At 39.9% G+C, this 20,294-nt stretch overlaps 1 protein-coding gene across 1 annotated transcript in view; it reads right to left on the minus strand.

Annotated features, from left to right (window-relative positions):
- Window positions 1-2,769: 2,769 nt before the first annotated feature.
- The window catches only part of TNIP3 (TNFAIP3 interacting protein 3), a 57,555-nt gene continuing 40,030 nt past the window's right edge, over window positions 2,770-20,294 (minus strand). Inside the window, exons 10-13 of the mRNA XM_061993823.1 lie at window positions 18,110-18,235; window positions 15,962-16,120; window positions 12,550-12,610; window positions 2,770-3,020 (exon numbers count right to left, since the gene is read on the minus strand). Of these exons, the coding sequence (XP_061849807.1) occupies window positions 2,989-3,020; window positions 12,550-12,610; window positions 15,962-16,120; window positions 18,110-18,235 (378 nt within the window). The 3' untranslated portion in view covers window positions 2,770-2,988. The remainder of the gene's footprint in view (window positions 3,021-12,549; window positions 12,611-15,961; window positions 16,121-18,109; window positions 18,236-20,294) is intronic.

Consider the following 20,294-nt stretch of genomic DNA (forward strand, 5'->3'; position numbering starts at 1 on the left):
TGAGTTAGCTTCATTATAGGTCACTTCCTTACAATATTTCTAGAAGTTCATTACCTTGTAAGCATTTTTAATATGGCAGTCAAGTCCTTATACCACAGCTGCACAGGGGTACGAGTCAAGTGTTCTCAATATATCTCCTCTGATGGTCAGACTGGCCAGCATTGATGCAGGATACACATGCCTTTCTGTTAGACAAGTGAAAACAGTCCCTTAAACTGCTGAAAAGTTGTGACAGAAAATGGCTTGATGCTTACCTTGTTTCCCTAAGCCACCATGACAGAGAAAATCGGTGGGCAAAATCCATGGGTTGTAGCTCATTACTGTTGTTACAGCTTTGGGTATTCAGTAACTGCCTGATCCAGTGTGAGAAGTTACTCTGTATGTGAATTGCTCCTCTTGCTACGTGCACAGTAATTCCAATAATTTCAAAATCCTGAGCAGCTCCTATAAGAAAAGGAAAGAAAAAAGAAAAGGCCTTCCACAAACATATTTGCAGCCCTTATCATGAAACTGGTCCACTCACCACTGATACAAAAAAATATCAGACAATGCTAATTAGGAAGAATCAGATGGCAAATTTGTGTCAGGCGTCTGCTAAATAAAATATGTAACAAAGTCTGGGAAGTGACAGAAGGTTTTTTAAAAAGCCAAGAGGTAGATCTGCAAATGCTGATATCTAGTTTCAGCCAAGCCTGAGGAAGGCAAAATGCCTGTTACGAGTACTGTGGTTGACTTTAACTAAAATAACTCACTCCCTCAAACTTTTCTGGGTCACTGCAGGAAGCATATCCATTAGGGGCAGCTGAGTCTGATAATTCAAAACTATGACAGCACCTGCATTTGGGAAAAATACATAATTACAAGAAAATTAAGAGAAAAATCAACTGTACAGGCATTTTACATGCATTTTAAAAGATACAAATTCTGTATCATAAGGAACACCCCACACTTATCACGATTAGGATTTGTGTGAGTCAAAGTTTCTGGTCTTGTGCCCAAGCCAGACAAACATTAAGAGCCTGTGTCTAAACAGAGAAAAAAAATAAATAAAGATAGCCCTGCAAACTCTGTTCTTTTAGTGTGAATGGCCCACGTTGAATCAGCCTGGGCTGGATAATGCTTGCACAAGTTGTCAGATAATGAGTTAAGCACTGCAAATGGAAGGCACAAACCTTCACAGTTAGTTAGGGAAAACAGTGGCAATGTATGAAGTGGGGGCTTGTTTCCTCCCCCATCAAGCACACAGAAGCTTGTCTGTTTTGAGAATTCACTGACATCTTTGAGTGTGGGATGCTCTGCCCACAGCACTGGTCACCTGCTGAGATCTCGCATTCAATTAGGTTAGATTATAATTGGATTTTCCAATGGCACTGCATTAGCATTTTCCATGATCTCACCCTTATTAGCCAAATCTCTAATCAGGAGGAGCGTGGTTATGCTGTTTGCTGGTTAAACTATCTCCTGCTATAGCATCTGTAAGCCAGCTTCAAATTCATGCAGACATAAAATCTCCTATCTCTCTGTCAGCGACTCGGGAGTTTGTTCCGAAGCTAACGTTGCAGTCAAACTCTAAGTTCCAATAGTTGATGAAAAAGCAGTTTCTGTGCAGTGGCTGGTTCACTTGGTGCTTTGCTCATGTTCTTCCAGAGTCTGTATTATAAATTCGGAGTGTTGTTTCTTTGATCAATGTAGGAAAAAGCAGTGTCGCTGTAAACTGCAACAGCAGAAAAATTCTTTCCCATGGGCTGTTCCCTATTGTGTCCAAAATCAAATGCTGAACATGTCTAGTCCTGTGAGGTTATTATTTTAATGCATAGGCCTTTGTATATCCATGGGAATGGAAATACTTGTTCTAAAAGCAGAAATGACACATGCAGGTGATCTTGTAACTGATGACTCTGCCTTTGCATAGCTCAAAAGATGTTTGTCTGGGAACTTGAATTCATACTAACTGCTTCTGAGCTATAAGGAAAGCACACAGAATATCTTGTGGCACTATGGTGCAAAAATCTCTCTTTTTTTTCTTTCAGGTGGGATCCCAGCAGGTTCAGGTACCTGTCTCCCAACCACTGCCCTCAGAAAAGCCTAAAGGGAAGAGACAATGTCGAAAGTAGATTATATAGTAATGTTTGCTGAACATATATTCACCACAACTTTCCAAGAAAATTTCATGATCCAGATACAATTTCATTGAAAAAGCCAGATTTTATTCTCAGGTTTGATGTTACACAATGTTGTTCCAATTCAGTACAAGAATCATTAGGAAATTGAAAGGCATTTTCACTGTGAAGTTAAACCCATTCAATATTTCTACTAAAATTATTCTGATACAAGTAAGTATACACAGAAAAGAAACCCCCTGTGATCACAGTTTTCATATCATTCTGGAGCCAAAACAAAAGGGAGCTGGCCTTGGCTCAAGAAGGGGAGTAGGCACCTTCTACGTGGCCTGGCATTGGTGGTACCCTGCTTGCAATCACACAAATATGTTAAAATGGTGAAGCAGATTTCCTTTTTACTAAACAATCTAGAAAAAGAGTACAGAATTCAAGATGTTATATCAACAAATTATTCCCTGGAATCAAATAAAAAAGACTATAATTCTCAAACAACAAAAAAAATATCACAAGGCTATTGGCCTTATAAGCTCTTGAATTCAAACCAGATGTGACTCTCTCTGAAACCCCAGCAATAGCTGCATCTTTTCTCCTAAGGCTTTTTAACAGATTCTCATAGGCAGCACAAACAGCATCTTCAGAACAAAGGGCAATAATGCTTCCCAGCAGAGCCTAACTGGATTTTGAGGATCACTAGCCTGTATGATCTGCTTTTCTATTGTCCTCACAGGAATTTCACCAGGCACAAATAACATGCATTGAAGAGATAAGGAGCTAGGGGCAAAAAATCCAAACCCAGAACAAAACAGAATAATGAAGTTGCAAGACTAGCTTGCAGCCTTTGGTCTACACTTCTCCAGGTCATAGGCTGTCAGCGATGCGCTCTCTTCTCCAAGGATGAATCTGCAAAAGTATATCAATATAAATTATTTTGACATTGGGAAATATAACTTACTTATGATTAATTTCTCTATTTTGTAACACATACACACACACCTCCCGAGCCAATTCTTGACATCATTACAAACCTGAAAGCAATTCGACACAAATGACAGTAAGTGTGAAGAAGCAAAAGAGGGTAGGGATATCATCCAGTGCACTTGTAAGCACTCACTCTCTCAACATTCACCTCATCCTGATTGTTGATACAAGGCAAACAATACTGTCGAGTAACCTAAAGCCTGCACATAAAATCTCTCTAGACCTCTAAAAAGAACAGCTGACATTGAGCAGGGCTCATAGGTGTACACTAGCATTAGATGTACCCGAGAGAGTAGATTAGTATGACAGATGGAAGAATTAGGTAGTAATACCTACTGCTAAGTAAGTGTCTGTGGTTCAAAGACATGTTTGATAGTAACTCAATTGAGCTAGGAAAACAAAATCAAATCAAAGTAGGGAAATACATGATTGCTGGTCTAACAAATACTTCCTTCCTGAAGTTTCAAAATATTATGGAAATGCTGTAACACATCTCTAGTAGCACACAAGCAAGTGCACATGGTATTTAGCTTACAAGGGAAACATTTGAGTGAAATATTTTCAGCAGGGTTTTGAATTTGCCTAGGAAAATTGCACAGTAATCCCATCATTCACTTCTGTGATGGGTTTGTGTGGAGCCACTTGTGCTTGGTAACAAGGGGAAGGGGATGTAGTGCTGTGCCTTGGTAAACAGCTCTTGAAACTTCACCTGGCTCCGAGGTGGGTCCACCTCCAGTCTGGCCAGGCCAGACTGGCACCTCTGCCATCACTATTTTAAGAATGGAAATTTGTAGTATGTGGGAGGAGGTGGAAGGATGTGACAAGGTGGAGTTAACTACATGGACCCCACAGTCAGCAAGGGAAGAAGGGAGGAGATATGCTGGATTTGAGACCCCTCTGCAACCCATGGCAAGAACGCAGGCTGTGTGTTTGCAACCCATGGAGGGCAATGGCAGGACTGAGAGCCACAAGCAGCTCCAGGTGAGTGAGCCCAGACGAGCGAGAGACTGTATGAGGAGGTGCCCATGGCGCAGATCGTGCTGGAGAGCCTGTGGGCCACAGAGCAGACCCACACGAGAGGTGGAGAGGACCTGAACCCTCCGGATGAACGCACATCAGAGTGGCCTGTGCAGGGCTGCCCAGACTGTGAGGGACCCTGTGCTGGAGCAGGAAGGACCAGTGAGGAGCCCACCTGCCCTAAGGAGAGACAAGAGGCAGGAGCCATTGGAACAGGACTGACTTCACTCCTCCCTCCCTTCCCATCTGTGCTGTTCAGAGGGGGAAGATACCAGGATGAAGTGCCTGAGCCTGGGAAGAGGGAAGGGGTGGGGGGAAGGGGACTTCAAGGGCTGGTCATACCCTTCTTCATTGTCCTGCTCTGTATTGTTTTCAGCTGGGTAAGTCTTCTGTTTGTAATGTTTCTGGTTGGTGGCGGATTAAATTAAGTTTCCACAGTGCCGATGTTATCCAAATGTACGTGAAAGAAAACTTAATCCAAAAGATCTACATTTGCAGCATGCGGCAGTACCATGAATCATCTAGTTTCAGAGACACTGTGGTCACACTCTTGGTGACATAATTTTGGTAATACTCCTTGCAGGTAATAGCAGAGATAAAGTTATTTGTTCACAAAGGCCAGGAAGAGCAACAATTAGCAGACTAGTTCTTTGCGCAAAAACGATAAATTTGTGTGTTCATTTAATGTAAATAGTGTCCTAAAACAACCAAGAGGGTGAAACAAAACTTTTCTAACAAGAATTGTGCTTTCCAGCTTCACATCAAATGTTGGTGTTCATATGACAATATCATTCAGAGAAAAAAAAAAACCAAAAAACACATAGAGGACTTGGCTGTTCAGACACCTCAGGCAGCTATGCTGTGGCAATGCCCTTCAATTATTTTTATTCTTTCCCAGTCTTGAGTCCTGCTCGGACACACTGAGGTCATCCTGCTTATGACAAAATGCTTTTGGCATTTAAAAGTTCTTGCCCACCTGGTGCAAACCCGAGATACCATGGCATTCCAGGCACAGTTTGCCAGAGAAGAAAGCCAAATATGATATAACATGTGGATCCCAAAAAAAGAGAGTCTCTTTCTCTCCCCTAGGACAGCATTAACTATTCAGAAAACCTCCTGGATACTCTGCAGTACTTCAGAGCCCAGCACACAGTAATTTTACATTTAAAACACATGCAACAGGCAAAGGAAGGCGGATTCCATATAATAAAGGTTGGTAGGTAGCACGTGGCTGCTACTTTAACAAGCAAATGTCACGTAATGCGTCTGTACATCACTCTTAGATGATCAACAGGGAACTAAGGGTATTTCCACATAGCAGATGGATGCTCCATCAAGTCACCAGGAAAGAGGATGATTTAATCAAAACAGCCATCACATCACCTATCACCAGACCACGACTGGCATTCCTTTTCAGGTAAGTTCCCTTAAATGCTTCGATTCTTCCTATGTTTCATTCTCAAAAGAAAAACAAGTCAGTATATGTGAAGCCATTTAAAATCTAAACAAGTACTTAATGATAAATCCTGATAGACTGTTTCATAGGAATAAATGATCAAATCATGCAGCTTACATATACTATTCCTCTTCACATGGGACTTTTCTGCCTGGCACTCAGAAAAAAAAAAATACAACATGTTCTGTGATCTTTATCTCAAGTTGACTTTTAAAAGCAATACCTTTCTAAAAAAGCAACTTCTTATGTTCTGGAGTTAGAAATTAAAAACGTGCTAATGGCCCTTTTGTTACATTGCAGTAGCAGAAATCAAGTTATATCAGTAAAAGTCCCGAAAATAATCACATTTTCATTCCCATTGGGGATGGCGAGAGCTGCTAATTAAATCTGCCTTGACTAGTTGGGAGCACTGAAAATTTCTAACACAATGTATGCACTGAGGACAGGCTGATACCAAAAAACATTTGGGGGCTGGGATTTTTTCCAGGAAAATTAAGATATTAATTAATTGGCTTTTTTTTCCCTATCTGGTTTCCATTGAACATCTCCAGAAAACCATTTTTCAGTTTTTCCTTTTTCCCCCCTCTCCCTACAGATGTCATTGCTTTCAGTGGAAACCCCCACACTTCTCCCTCCTCTTCCAATTAGCTGTAATTATAACAACATTAGCAGCAAAGTAGGTACCTTGAGGGCAAGAATCTGGAAAGCAGCAATGTGGAAGGGAGCAAGAGATGATATTATAATGAAAGTACGCAGACACATCATGCTTCTTAATATGTTCAATCTGGACATCTTTAAAGCTTTGAAGGTTGATTTCTGTTTTCCCTAGGCATGCCAAGGTGGTGACCAGCTGCTCTTGCCTCTCCCACAAGCCTCCAGAACTACCCCTTGAACTGAGAGGTAAGTGAAGGACTATGTTTTGGTTTCTCCCTGTGCTGGGCATAACTGTACGCAAAATAAATAAAAATGTACACTTTAGGTCAAAGAAATCCAATAGTTTGACCTGATATTCTGGGGACATAACTGTGGTTCTTAAATATATGTACTTCTGCTAAGTAAACAAAGTAAGATGAATCTTGGAAGTGAAAAAATAAATACATGCCAGCAGTTGTGACATGCAAAAGGGTTCTTGCTTTGAGTAGGCTTTGAGCAATAAACCTCTTTTCCAGATATTTTTTCATTAAAAAACTGGGTTCAGGGAAAACCTCCGAAATTAAACCTTTTTTCCACCTGTCTTTTCAATTTTGAACAGTTGGATAAACAAGGAATTCAACACTGCTTGCTACATAAGGTGACATTAAGTACACTTGCTGGAAATCTTTCTGCCATGCTTCTTAAAAAGAAAGAAAAAAAACAAGCAAAAAACCAAAACAACAAAACAACAAAAACCCAAACCCAAACAACAACATCCCCAAAACACCACAGTCAAGAATGAAAAGATCTGAAACCAGTTCCAGGAGCGCTGAGTGATAGAGCACAAAGAGACTTAGAAGCTAATGCCCCTCCGAAGGCAGTGTTGCTAGTCAAACAAGGCTAAGCTGGAAGAATTTAAGCTCAAGACCAAGCTTTCTGCACAGCAAAGTACCTGGGGAGGAACCAGTCCAGAAGCAGATGGGAAATTATTCTCTTGGAAATACACTGCCAGTGCAGTGAGACATCATCTCATTATCTTCCTTCACCTCTACCGGCCTCCCATCGCTTACCTTTCGACATTGCCCTGCTCTCTTTATTGTGACCTTCAATGAAGCATCTTTGCATTTCCACATATCCTGCTTTGCAAACAGGGAGTTGCCCTATAAGGACCACCAGAGTGATGTTCCTATCTATCTCTTTGTCCCTCCTGCTTTCAGCTAGAGTATTTCATGTTTGTGAAGATCTGGAAAAGAAATACTTACATTCATAGACAAGTTGTGCCCTGGCTGAGTTATCCAAGTTTTTAAGCAATTTAACAAGGGGTGCAACATGAAACTTTCTAACTACAAATTGAGAAGAAAATGCTAATAAAATCAGACCAATAAACCTGGATACAGCTCACACCCTCCTGTTTGCAAACCTCTTGTTGAATATTACTGAATTCAGTTTGGATCCCAGTGGTAGTGGAAAAAAGTTGTATCCATGCTTACCAAAGGAGAGGCCGTGTTTTTTAACCTATGAAGCCTACTAAAACCATTTCTAGTGTCCCAAAACCAAAGGGCCTGAATGGTTCTTTATTAACTTTTAAGTTAACTCCCTAAAGCCAGAGACATGTTTTTAGAAACAAATTGAGTGGCTTTAGGCCATCAGGTGGGATCATCAACTTCTGGTTAAAGAAGGTAATTCAACAAGAACTGTGGGCAACTGGACCAAAAAAAAAACCCCTCAAATTATAAAATAATTTAAATCTTCGTTTCTGAATATAAAGAAAGGTCAAATCTTATTCACAGAACAGCTTTGTGGATGCCATAAAGCCAGTAGTTTTTATTTTACTTATTTAGGCATAGAGAGAAGCAAAAATGTTAAATAAATGTAACCAGACATACTGGGATTGCTGGTTGTGTTTAATCACCTCCAAACGCTCCTATTATCATATTTCCATGTCCCACATGAACCAAGACAGGGATAAGGCACTTGAGTATCCAGTTATGTCACGCTCTGAACTCTGTGTTCTAAGGCACACTGATGTGATTTTAAAGCTGAGGACTGCTCCCTCATGCTTCAGTCAGCCTGTGGCAACTCTGGGAATAACTAACTCTAGAGAGCAACTTCAATCCTATGTACCACAAGGGCTAACAAGACCCTTCTCTTCATCCACATTCTTAACTGGTCTATAGATACTTAGCTGTAAAACAGAGAGGTGGATCATTAAAACCAACTCTGTATGCTTTTTTTCCAGTAGGATTAAATCCTTAAATGGTCCCTAGATACTCTAGTTGCAAAATGTAGAAACACACAGATTACCAACAAGAGGCGTAGGGTAGCTTTGAGGTGATTTAGTAAAAGATCTAAGGACTGTTCAGCATACCACTGAACCTCACTTAACTGACAAATTATTTGGGAGAGAACTGATGTAGTCCTGATTGTGTAGCAACTGGTGTTCACTACTTCAAACTCTGGACAGTTTTTTTACAGAAAGACATATTTCATGGCTACAGTCTCAGCAGTTCCCTTTAGATTCACTCTCTTCATAAAAATAAATTGGATTTCACTTAGATAATTGCCATTGTCTTTGGAACATCTCTTGTTTATTCTCATTTTGTAAAGAAAGGCATAATGTAAAAAAGAACAAGGAGGGATGTTATTTTTTTTTCTCCTCATTTCCCCCCTCTATTCCTCTCTGTATTCTGATGAAGTTATTTCCAGCCTAATCAGACAGAGCTCAGACCAAAAAGTGTCAGATCCAAAACATCCCACTATCATAAATGTTCAGTGCTGGAGGCAACATTGCTCCTCAGACTTGTGCATAAGCAATCCTCTGCCAACGACCAAAACATAGAACATTCATGGGAAGAATAACAGAATGGAGTAGAAACTGTGAAAAACAAGATCCAGTGGGATTGGTCAAATTTCTGTAGCCGACTTTAAAGAAAAAAAAAAGGTATTTATTACCCTATTTCCAAAGATACAGGCAAAGTAGTATTTCTTACAGGAAACAGAAAGACAAACCATGCTTCATAGAAGCAGTTGTCCTTTAAGTTAGACACTTTGAAGACAGGTGCAGCTCAGAAAAGTGGTGCCAGTCAGAAAAAAAAGTACAAATACGGTTACACAAGAAGCAGAAAACATGATTATAGCTGGCTACAAAAGGACCTAGAGAAACCAAATGCCAGAGCACCTGGGTGCAAATAACTTCCTCCCTCACAAAGGAGAGAATAGGGAAGAAAATCCAGTCTAGGTACATCTATACAAAACTCCAGAAAAAAAAAGTAATTCCTCCTACAAGACTGTATGTCCTTGCAATTCCAATGACATTGTAGCAAAGTAGTCAGAACCGATGCGGAGATTCTCATAGATTTCTTCAAGCTTCTAGCTTTTTTTGTGATTTATCAGAAAAATAAAGTCAGTTTCCCAATTCGTTTCACTTGTGTTCAGCTCTAAAGTTACAACCTATCATAAACATCTTGCTGTTATTCCTTAAGAAAAAAAATGTCCAGTGTCAAAGGAAAATTTGTTCAGTTAAGGAAAACTTACAGATTTTCCCTAGAAACATCAATCTACTGAAATAGCATTCCTAAAGGAAACTGCCTCATGCCTAAAAGTTGTTACACTGCTAGTTTCAGGTTTTTTTAATAATGAGGCCCTATCTCAGAAGAGGTAAGATTTGTTGGTCAGTTTATAATCTAATGAGGAAATGAAAGATGAGAAATGAGAGTCGGAATGCTGTTGCATATACTAGGTCATTTAAACTTATCATTGTAATTCACACTCGTATAAAACACAACAAGGCAATTGGAACATCAAGAATGCTTTCATCATGTATTCTTGAGATTTTTATCTTTGAAACCTTTCACAAAACACTTAAATGCAGACTTAATATAGGTGACTACATATAATATATAGATCCAGGTTAGTGTCTTTCAGTTGACAGATGTAATTTGACTTCTCTCATCAATGGCTAATAAAATAATCTGTTTTATCAGTAAAGACAAAAAGAATGAGTCCTGAGAATCTTAAATCAGACATTCTATACAGTGCTATTATGGGACTTGTTGAGAATTCCTATTTGGGCAGAGAGGAACCTCATTAGTTTCAACAAAGACAAGTGCAAACTCCTCCACTTCAGCAGGAACAACCTCATGCACCAGTACAGGCCTGGGATTGACCTGCTGGAGAGCAGCTCTGCAGAGAGAGACCTGGGAGTCTGGGCTGATAATAAACTAAACACGAGGGCAATGTGCTCTCATGTCCAAAAAGGCCAATTGCGTCCTGGGGTGCATCAAGAAGAGTATGGCCAGCAGGTTGAGAGAGGTTCTGTTCTCCCTCTACTCTTCCCTGATGAGGCCTCATCTGGAGTCCTGTGTCCAGTTCTGGGCTCCCCAGCTCAAGAGAACTTCTAGAGTCCAGCACAGGGACACCAAGGTGATCAGGGGACTGGAGCATCTTACTTACAAGGAAAGGCTGCAGTAACTGGGACTGTTCAGCCTGGAGAAGGGGAGATTGAGGGTAGATCTCATTAATATTTACAAGTATATAAATGGTGTATGTCCAGAGGATGGGGCAATACTTTTTTCTGTAGTGTTCAGTGATTGGACTAGGGGTAATGGGATGAAGCTGAAACACAAAAAACTTCCACTAGAACTTAAGGAAAAGCTTCTTTACTGTGAGGGTGAGGGAGTCCTGGCACAGGCTGCCCAGGGAGGGTATGGAGTCTCCTTCTCTGGAGGTTTTCAAAACCCACCTGGATGCATTCCTGAGTGACCTGATCTAGGTGGAGCTCCTTGAGCAGGGGATTGGACTAAATGATCTCTAAGAGGTCCCTCCCAACCCCTACCATTCTGTGATTCTGTGATTTATGAGTACTGAAGAAAAAGAGGGAAGGGAAAAGTCTCCAAGTGTCTAACTCACTGTCCAGTTGAGAAGGAGGTATCTAGCTGTTCTGGACAAGGAACACTAATAGAAAGACAGAACATGGATTTTTAATCAAACAGGGTAAAAGAAGAACTCTCTTTCTTCAGATCCTCTAAGTGTACTGCCCTAGACCACAGCTGCAGTTGGTGGCCAAACTTGTTTTATTCACTGTTACAAACATCCTCTCTGTATTCTCTGGGTGCAGTAAATCACTTTGAATTTAAGTGGGAGGAACTACAAAATTAATCTCCTATCCTCTCTTGCAGTCACAGCACTACTCTCCTTACAACCACATCAGAACCCTTCAAACAGTCACCATGTAATTATGGTAAGCTCATCCTCCACTTCAGCAAGCTACATTCCCACCCTACCCTCTATTCTGTGCAAATGTGGACAACAATAAATAAGCAAATAGTTCCTCTGTAGCCATCTTCTCCTTCTAGATGTCACAAAACATCTTTTGGTGATGAGCCCCTGTCACTCCATATGGTATCCACTCACATAATGAAATGGCAGACACATGAAGCGCATACACTGCTGCAGTGCACATCAGCAAACTTTGCTGGTTCTCCTGCAGCACAGGATGATTTATCTGAGATGGCACTTCTACAGAAGGGCCGAGACATGAGAACACAGCAAACCACAAAATTTTAGGTGCCATAACTCTCAGCTACTTTTGAGAGAAAAGGCGTGGGTTAGGAGAGTTTCTGAAGATCTGGAGGGGCGGATCCCCACTCAGAACAACATCCCCTCTTCATTGTGCTCTCTGACATGCATCTTTTGAGTCATCTGAAATAAGTACTTCAAAACACCCAGGAACTTGGTCTCATTTCAAATCCAGGTACCAATCTTAAATATTCCTCCTGATTTCCAAAAGATAGTTCACACCAACAACTCAGCAACTACTTAACTTTATCCATTTGAATGGTTTTATTTTCATACCTGGCAGTTTGAACTATCAGAGCAGATCAACAATAGCAATGAGCATTTTGTCTTGAAGGTGAAACAACACCCTAAAGCCTGTACTTTGTTGCCAAGGGCTTCTAAAATCTCCCCAATCCTGGCCCCCAGGTTTGGCACATCATTAAATTTAGTCCTAGCTGGAGCAACAGAAGCTCTAAGGACAACTCTGAGCATATCTTTTTGTTAGGACTATTCCTAGGTGTTTAATGAGGCAAATATGTGATCTCACAACACATAATAGAGAAATTTTACAAATTGCAACGAAGCTGAAAGCCATAATGTAGATGGTATTACATTAGAAACCTCACCTGTGCTGCACATAAACCAACCTCAGCCCTCTGAGGCAAAGCTGTCACTTAAGCACTCAAGAGATATATAAGAAAGTTTACTCTACATCCCTCAAAGGCCCTCATTTGAAAAAAAAAAAAAAACACAACGTCTAAAATGTGCTCTGTACAGCTGTTGTCTTACCATTTGCCTTGTGCTGCACATCTGGCGGAAACTGGTCAGGAACATACCACTGATAGTCTGGCTGCACAGAACAATAAAACATTATTACAGCAATATGGGCTTCATAGACACTTCAAACAAAAGAATAGTGACATGATAAAAATATAATTGCGCCGTTAAGTTTTTTATTAGTCATACAAAAGTAGTTTACAAAAAAATCTTACATTTAGCTTTATATTGTCACTGGTCGAGTCTTTCAACTTGCGTCCTTTTCTATGGCATGTGGTTTAGATGCTTCATTCATTAGAAACATTGGTGTTAACCTTTCTAGATCCCACAAATCAAAAGAAACATTAGCAGAAACAAAACAGATTTTCAAAGGGCTAAGGAACAAAGTGCTCCAAAAGATATCAGCAGGCATCACACTCTCTGTACTAAAGAACCCCAGATAAACCTGGTACACATCGACCTGACAGGTGAAGCTGTTCCAGTTTGAATACATGTAACATCTGTAATGTGTTTTGATGTGACAGGAATTATGCATTTAATAAAGTTCCCTTCTCTCATCTTTTCCCCACAGTTTAGCTGTAGTGTTACTATTGTATTAGCTGTTATCAAATAAATTCTAGAAAATACTGTGGGATGAGAAAAATTCCCATCTTTCTTAAAAGAGGAAGTATTAGGATAGTTACGGCCATGCAAACATAGTTTTGTCCAGGGAAACCCTGGAAGAAAGAAACCCCGCATTATAGTTTATACCACACACTGTGGTAAATGAGTAGCAAATAACCACTAGACAAAGCAATTTTAGGACCACGCATTTCGGTTGAAGCTGTCTATCTGGTTTAAGTAGTACATGCAGGATTGTCAAATTCCAGGTAGTCACTGCTTCAAATGAGTTACATTGGAAAAATAATTCTTGTGTTGCAGAAATTACTCTGAGAAAATCCTGAGTATTCCCAAGGATATTCTTACAGATTTCAACTTGTAGGGAAGAAATTTCACAGCCTTCTAAAGAAGTATTGCCTAAATTAAGATGGCAGGATGAAGCTTTCAGTACAGAAAACAGATTTAACTTCTGTGTATGCTGTCATTCATAACTACATAGCAGTAATCACGCTCATACACTGTCAGGAAAAAAGGAACTATCCTATTTTCACTTATGTTACACCATCCACAGCAACAATTAAGTACTTCTGTACTTGTGCACAAACAAAATAGGCTTTGATACAAAGCAAGACTCTGCTTTGCTCTAAGCACAGGTGTTTTTTCAAACCTATAGCTCAAATATACTTATTTGCACTGCTTGTTTGAATGAATTTTCTGTTCTCTCATCTACTTTTCTCTTGTACATGTACTTACACTATGTAAACTTGAATGAATTTCAGAAACAAGAGGTGTATTTCATGTCAGACTAAACAAAATGTTTCTAATAATGTAAAAAGAAACTAAAAGGTGCAAGATACAAAAAGAATGAAAAAGCAAAAGCACAGACTAAACACACAGGATTATATACTTTAACTCAGGACACATTCTATTCTAACACCTTTCTTCATAGCTAAACAAATTGCTCAGGGAGGTATCAAAAGCTCAGAGCAACAATGCTGCACTCACACAGACAAAGCATTTCAAAGAAACTCAGAATGAAAGTGGGAGTTACAATGCAACCAGTTAAACTGACCCCAGCACTCCAGCAGGAACAGCAAAGTTGTAAACCCAGCAATCCCTCACAGAATTAGAAACCCAGATGATGAAAATTTAGGGAGAAAAGCCAAAATAACCTGGGACAGTGTCCAAATTGCAGTGAAAAACATTCTGCAATACTTCCAACTCTGATAAATGGGCAGATAAGCATGTTCCTGAAGCTTAGAAATTACTTGTTTTACCATAGATTTTCCATTAGATTTCTACAGTCCGAAAGCCTTAGATGCTTCTTGAAAAAACTCAGCTATAATTTCTCAAATAATGAGCATCTTTCCTTATGCCATAGCTTTATAGCCAGAAACAGATATTATGTATTTAAAATTACATTCACCATATTTAAATGTGTTCTCACTGCACTGGAACAAGCACAGTCCACTAAGATAACCCAAAGCACTTCAAAAAGATCATTCTTTCAAGTAGTTTTTCCCTTGAAATAGGTAACTCCTTCTCCCAGAACCTGCAAAGCTATTCTTCATGATGAGGAAGACAAGACCCTGCTGTGTGTAAAAGGCAACTTTGCCATTGTGTTAGCCATGCTTAGATACAACTTTCACTTCTGGTGATTTTTTATGTTTTTTGCAATACACATGCTTGCCTGGGAAAATTACATTCCTAAAACATTCACAGCCAACATGCCTCATCCCCAGTAGAAACCTGCTCCTCATGTAAAGCCATTTCACAGCAGTGTACCAGAGAGAAGATACTACTGCACACAAGCAACAGCATTTGGGATTTCGCCCTTACAGTTTAATAGTAATGTGAATCCTGCCAATAGCTTGTCTGTCGCCCTCAGAAGGCATACAGGGAACCTGGAATTATGCAATCTGGATACAGTGGCTTTCCCTGATGTCATGACAACTACATTACCTATGCATATAGAACCCATGAGTGAAGAAGGAAAGTCATTTCCCAAAGACAGGATCACAGAAAGAAAAACTCAGTGTAAGACGTGGAAATCAGACATATTAGTTGACAAGCTTTCTTAGACTGAATAGAGACAAGAATAATGCTGACGACAGTTACATTCTCATTTTTGTCACTATCATTTATATTGAAGGCCCCAGATAGGACTCCACAGAGCAAATCCAAGTTTATAATTTTAAGTAACTAGAGATCTAGAAAGAGCTCTAAATGTGGGTCATCTAAGTAAATTAATCTAAGAAATCAGCAAGAGTTCAATCAAGCAACCTTATTTTTTCAATTAAGGAATGACCACCAGTATCATTGAAAACAAATGTATAATCATCTCCTTTTTCCCCTCTTAGTGGTATAATAGACAAATAGTATTTGCCAAAGTAAATTTAAAACATATAAGAATATGTACTTCAAGTATAACTCATCAACCATAGATTTAAATTACTGCAAATTTTCCTGTCAGTGCACAGATTTCTGTTGGCTATGCTTTGATTTTCACATGGTAGCACTCTGTTCAATTCAGTACTGAAGACACTGGAACAGCAAGGAAGAAAAGAACACAACTACAAAGAGAAAAATCAGCATTTTCAGGCAGATAGTAAGGAAAAAGAGAATGTACAGAGACTATTGAGGCGATCCAGACCTACAGCTAATTTTCAAATCAATACAAAATCTTGATCTGTGACCAAAAACAAACTAGGAAACAAAAGATTTGGTTACTGCTGAGGATGGCATTGTGATCTGTTTCTCCTGTGATCACCATGCCACGAGAAAATCTGTGCTCTTGTGAAATGAGAGACAGTGAGAAACTTACTGAGTGGTGTTGCTGCTCACATGCCCTGCGAGTCGCTGGAGGTATTCGGGGATCTTGATAGTGAAGAACCAATCCACAGCCCCCATAATTAACACATGGTGAGAGCAAGAGTGGAGGTGGGTAGCTGGGCCTCTCAGACTGTACTGGGATCTCTTTTGTCTATCAAAAAATAAGAAAAGCAAGACAAAATGCATTAGCAGCAGGATACAATGACCAACAGAATATTCCTATACAAACTCTTCAGTAAAACACAACAGAGAAGAAACTTTCCTCTCTCAGCATGAGTTGCAATGTTGCTCATTTAGCCCCTTCAGATTGTTCATGATTTTTAAGATTATTGAAGAAAAGTGACTTGTGTCACGCCAGAGTCTTGGCACTTTTTATGTGAGAAAATACTGGTTTCAAGATATAACACATTTGAGTGTTTTCTATATTCAAGAAATATTTCCATTATGCACAGCAGCTTTGAATAGTTTGAAGCAGAACTATGTGGACAGGCACTTGAATAACAAGAAAAATAAATAGTTCTGGTAAAGGACCAAAGATGATGGCCTTGAGATTTGGGTCTGCTTTTTCTTACGCCCTTTGTGTCACAGCAGAGCCAACATGAATTTACCTAAGAACAGAGCAAGAAAGGAAAAATAAATAATTTGACTTAAGGAAAGAAAAAAGTATTTTATGTGGTACCTCTTATGTTTAAAATCCTTCATGAGTTCTATTTAATGAAATCCCAAGGCAGGAAGAGACAAACAAGAACTGTAGTGGAAACCGTTGATGAAATGCAAGGACAGTCAAGCTGTATATACACATTACACAGCACTTGTACAGCCCTTTCAGGTATGTTCTACATGTGCAGTACCGTTGGCATCTTTCTGGGTCCAGAGTGGCTAGGGAGGAGTAAGAAAGGCCTTTTTTGCCCCATTTGTAGTTCCTCTCTTCACTGCCACTGCTGTGAGAGGTTCTCACAGAAGCCATCGAGCAGCAAGGGTTGTGCAAGTAATCACCTTTTACAGTCTCTAGACAATGCAAAAAATATACAGAAAGGTGTCTTTGAGTTTTGTGTATTTTACCAAAAAAATTCCTTTACCTTATTGAACCACTCAGGACCAGGCTGGTGAGTGGGGGAAATATATCTGAGAGTTACCACATGCAATGCTAACAGATTTGTCCAAGGTATTTCTGTATGCCTGGGATACCCTCAGTGGTAAATCATGGCATTCCCACTGGCATTACTATTATTACACTTGTATAAAATGCTTCCTAGTACCCATAAAAGCACTGACAAGTCTGGGACCTTACTGCAGCAGTGCCCAGGATGTCCATTCTGCTGTTCAACCTCACTGAAGCCGATGGGAGTGAGGGGCACTTGACACATCTTGCCTCTGATGATATTTCAAGACCCTACCAGTAATGATGCCTGGGCTGGTTGAGAATAAGCCAATGCTGAAGTTTCTATTTCACAACAATGTTGGAGAGGACAATAAATCATCACAGAACATTTTGGCAATCATCCATCCTTTTAAACATTGCACAATTTTGTCAAGACAGGAAACCTCGGGGTTTCATCATTTTTAAATGGGGATTGAGAAAGCTCAGAATTTTGCATGCCATGATTTTACTATGGCTTCCTGAAATTCTGTGAACAGAATACTGACAGTACTCTGAAGAGATAAAAAGGATGTTGCAACAAAAAAATCATTGCGGCGGCTGCTCAGCTAATTTGAATGGAGACAATTTTTTTCCCCTTCAGTAATATTAACACGAATTTCACTGCAGAGGTCAAGATTTATTACAGAAACTTTTTATTTCAGAAGTTGGTTTGATGTTACAACTCTTATATCAAGTGCCAGTGAAACAATCAACAATCCCTTGGATTTGTTTTTGCCCTCCACTCTGCCCTCCATTTTAAGATATGTTTGAAGAGTTTCGCAATAAATACTCCCTTTATCTAATTAATTTGGAAGTAATCTCTAACCATTTCTCATCTTCTTACTGCATTACTTTAGAATGATTTCATGCCAGGTGGTGACCTCATATAAAATCCAATGTCATTTAATGGAAGCCAGAAAGCCTTGGGTTGTGCAGAAAGTGAGAAAATAAGAATAAAATACACATGTGCTAGCAACATTAATTTATTTTAACTCCTACCTGAGAGTTTAGTTTACTCAGTTGAGACTGTAATCTCTCATTAATTTTCTGCAATGCTTCTTTCTCTTCATTAAGCCTTTCTCTGTCAGATCTCTCCTTTCTGAAGTCTTCTTCATATATTTGTACCTGCAATCATTATGACAAAGCATGTGATGTTGCTTTTTAAACACCAGTCAAGGGGTGGGATGCATTTCAACAGGAACCTTCTTCTTCATAATCCTACAACTAAAAGTTTTCCCCATCTTTTTTTATGGCCAAGTAATGGCTATTCTCCAATGGCACCCATCAGTCAAAACAGTTCATAGCTTCAGCATTCACAGACCCGTGTAAATTTAGAAGGCTGGCTGGCAGATACCAGTTTTGAATATTATAAATAAATAGTAAATACTAAATACATTAATCTTTTCAAGTGAGAAACAATAGCTGGACATTTTACCAACAGTTTTTCTAATTTTGTCTTCAATTTTGAGCACTTTTGATTTCCTCCTGTGTCTCAGATGCAAGCAGCTAGCATCCAGGTAGAGATGGGAGGTGTTGGCACAGCACAAAAAACTGACGCAGTCTGACAGAACATTATCATCTTATCCAAGTTAACCATGAGCTGCTATCATCAAATAACATCCTGCTTTTTTACAGCCCATTGAATACTGTTGGCCTTGAGCTTGCTTTGCTTTATGCCTTTTGTAGTAGTCTGCAGCTTTACCTGACCCACTACACTTGCTGTCTAATCAAGATGTGACCCAAAGGACTAATCTGTGAAGAATAAATTACAATATTTAGAGCCCCTGTCACATATCAATGACCAGAAGACTTGGACTAGTCAGGACTGTCAAGGAATTTAGACCTTGGCTAGAGCACTGGGGATAAAAAAAATGTAAAAGAATATTATGCCCCAGATGTTAGAAACTGTATGTGGAAAAAATAACTGCCCATGTACCTTTTGTCTGCAGTATAGGACTCCTAATTCTCTCAAACTGCAGCCCAAAGAACAGCCACTTCAGTGCAGAAGCAGAGGGGAATGTTATGTCCACAATTCAAAATGTAAATACAGAGGTTAGACCCTGTTCATAGGAGATAAGCTGCCTTTCAGATACTGAAGAATGCAATGACTTAGCTCTTTTTTCTCTCACTAGGAATCATAGCACTTCATTCCACTAAAATATATCTGACCAGTCCAGGCACAAGCAGTGAGTGCACGGATTCAGAAGGAAAATACAAATTCATAAATTACTTGGTGTTAAACTGGATGGCTTAATTCTGCAGCTAAGGGGCAGGTATTCACTTGGTAAGAAGCTGCAGGTTGGTGGCACTGACAAATAACAGCGAAAGCAAGTTGGAGTTGGAACCACCATCAAAACTTTCAGAAGTCGCTTTATGTCCTCTTGGTAGGTCACTAAAGATCACTGACAGTCTGTTCCCAAAGAACTCGCTTGTCATGGCTCATGCCCTGCCTGTCATACAGATCTAGTTTTCTTTTTGCCAGCACCAGCACTATGAGTTCACAAAAGGACTAAAAAAATGTTAATACCTCAGAGGATGTAAAAAAAGTTAACACAGGCCTCCATAAATTATTTTCACATCTCGTCTGTTGCACCTAATTTTGGCAAGGTTTTTTTTGGACCTGATACTCCCCCACTAGATATAACTCCCTCCTCAATAACACTGTGTGAAAGAAACAAAGGCTTTCTATGTGGCCACCTGAGGCCTCAGCCCCGGAGTCTGTGCCTGGAGGAGCCATGCACACCCCTGACCCAACGAAGCAGAAGCAACGCTATAACTTACAGGAATCTAGGTCTCTTATATTCCCGTCAATCTGCACACATCTCTCCCTCAGTATTTCCTTATTTCTTGCCTCCTATTTCCCTCTCTCTTACCTCACCTCCCTGCTGCTCCCCAGCTGTACAGTCTGCTGAAGCTGCACTGGAACCGCTTGGTCACAGTTTTGCTGTGTATTCTGCTGCCCTGAGAGAGGGGGACACCTCCTAAGGAATGAATGCCTTCATCTCTTCTGTCGTGGCCAGGGATGGGCTGATGACAGCCAAGATCTGGTGAGATTGTGTCACGTTGCTGTTTGTCCCAAGAGTCTCTCTATCATACAGTTAGAGTCTTCTGCTCCATTTCATGCAGAAGGAAGTCTAGGCTCACAGTATAAATCCCAGACTAGATTTATACAACTAGAAAAATA

Source organism: Colius striatus, chromosome 3 (genome assembly GCF_028858725.1).
Source record: "Colius striatus isolate bColStr4 chromosome 3, bColStr4.1.hap1, whole genome shotgun sequence".
Taxonomy (NCBI): Eukaryota; Metazoa; Chordata; class Aves; order Coliiformes; family Coliidae; genus Colius; species Colius striatus.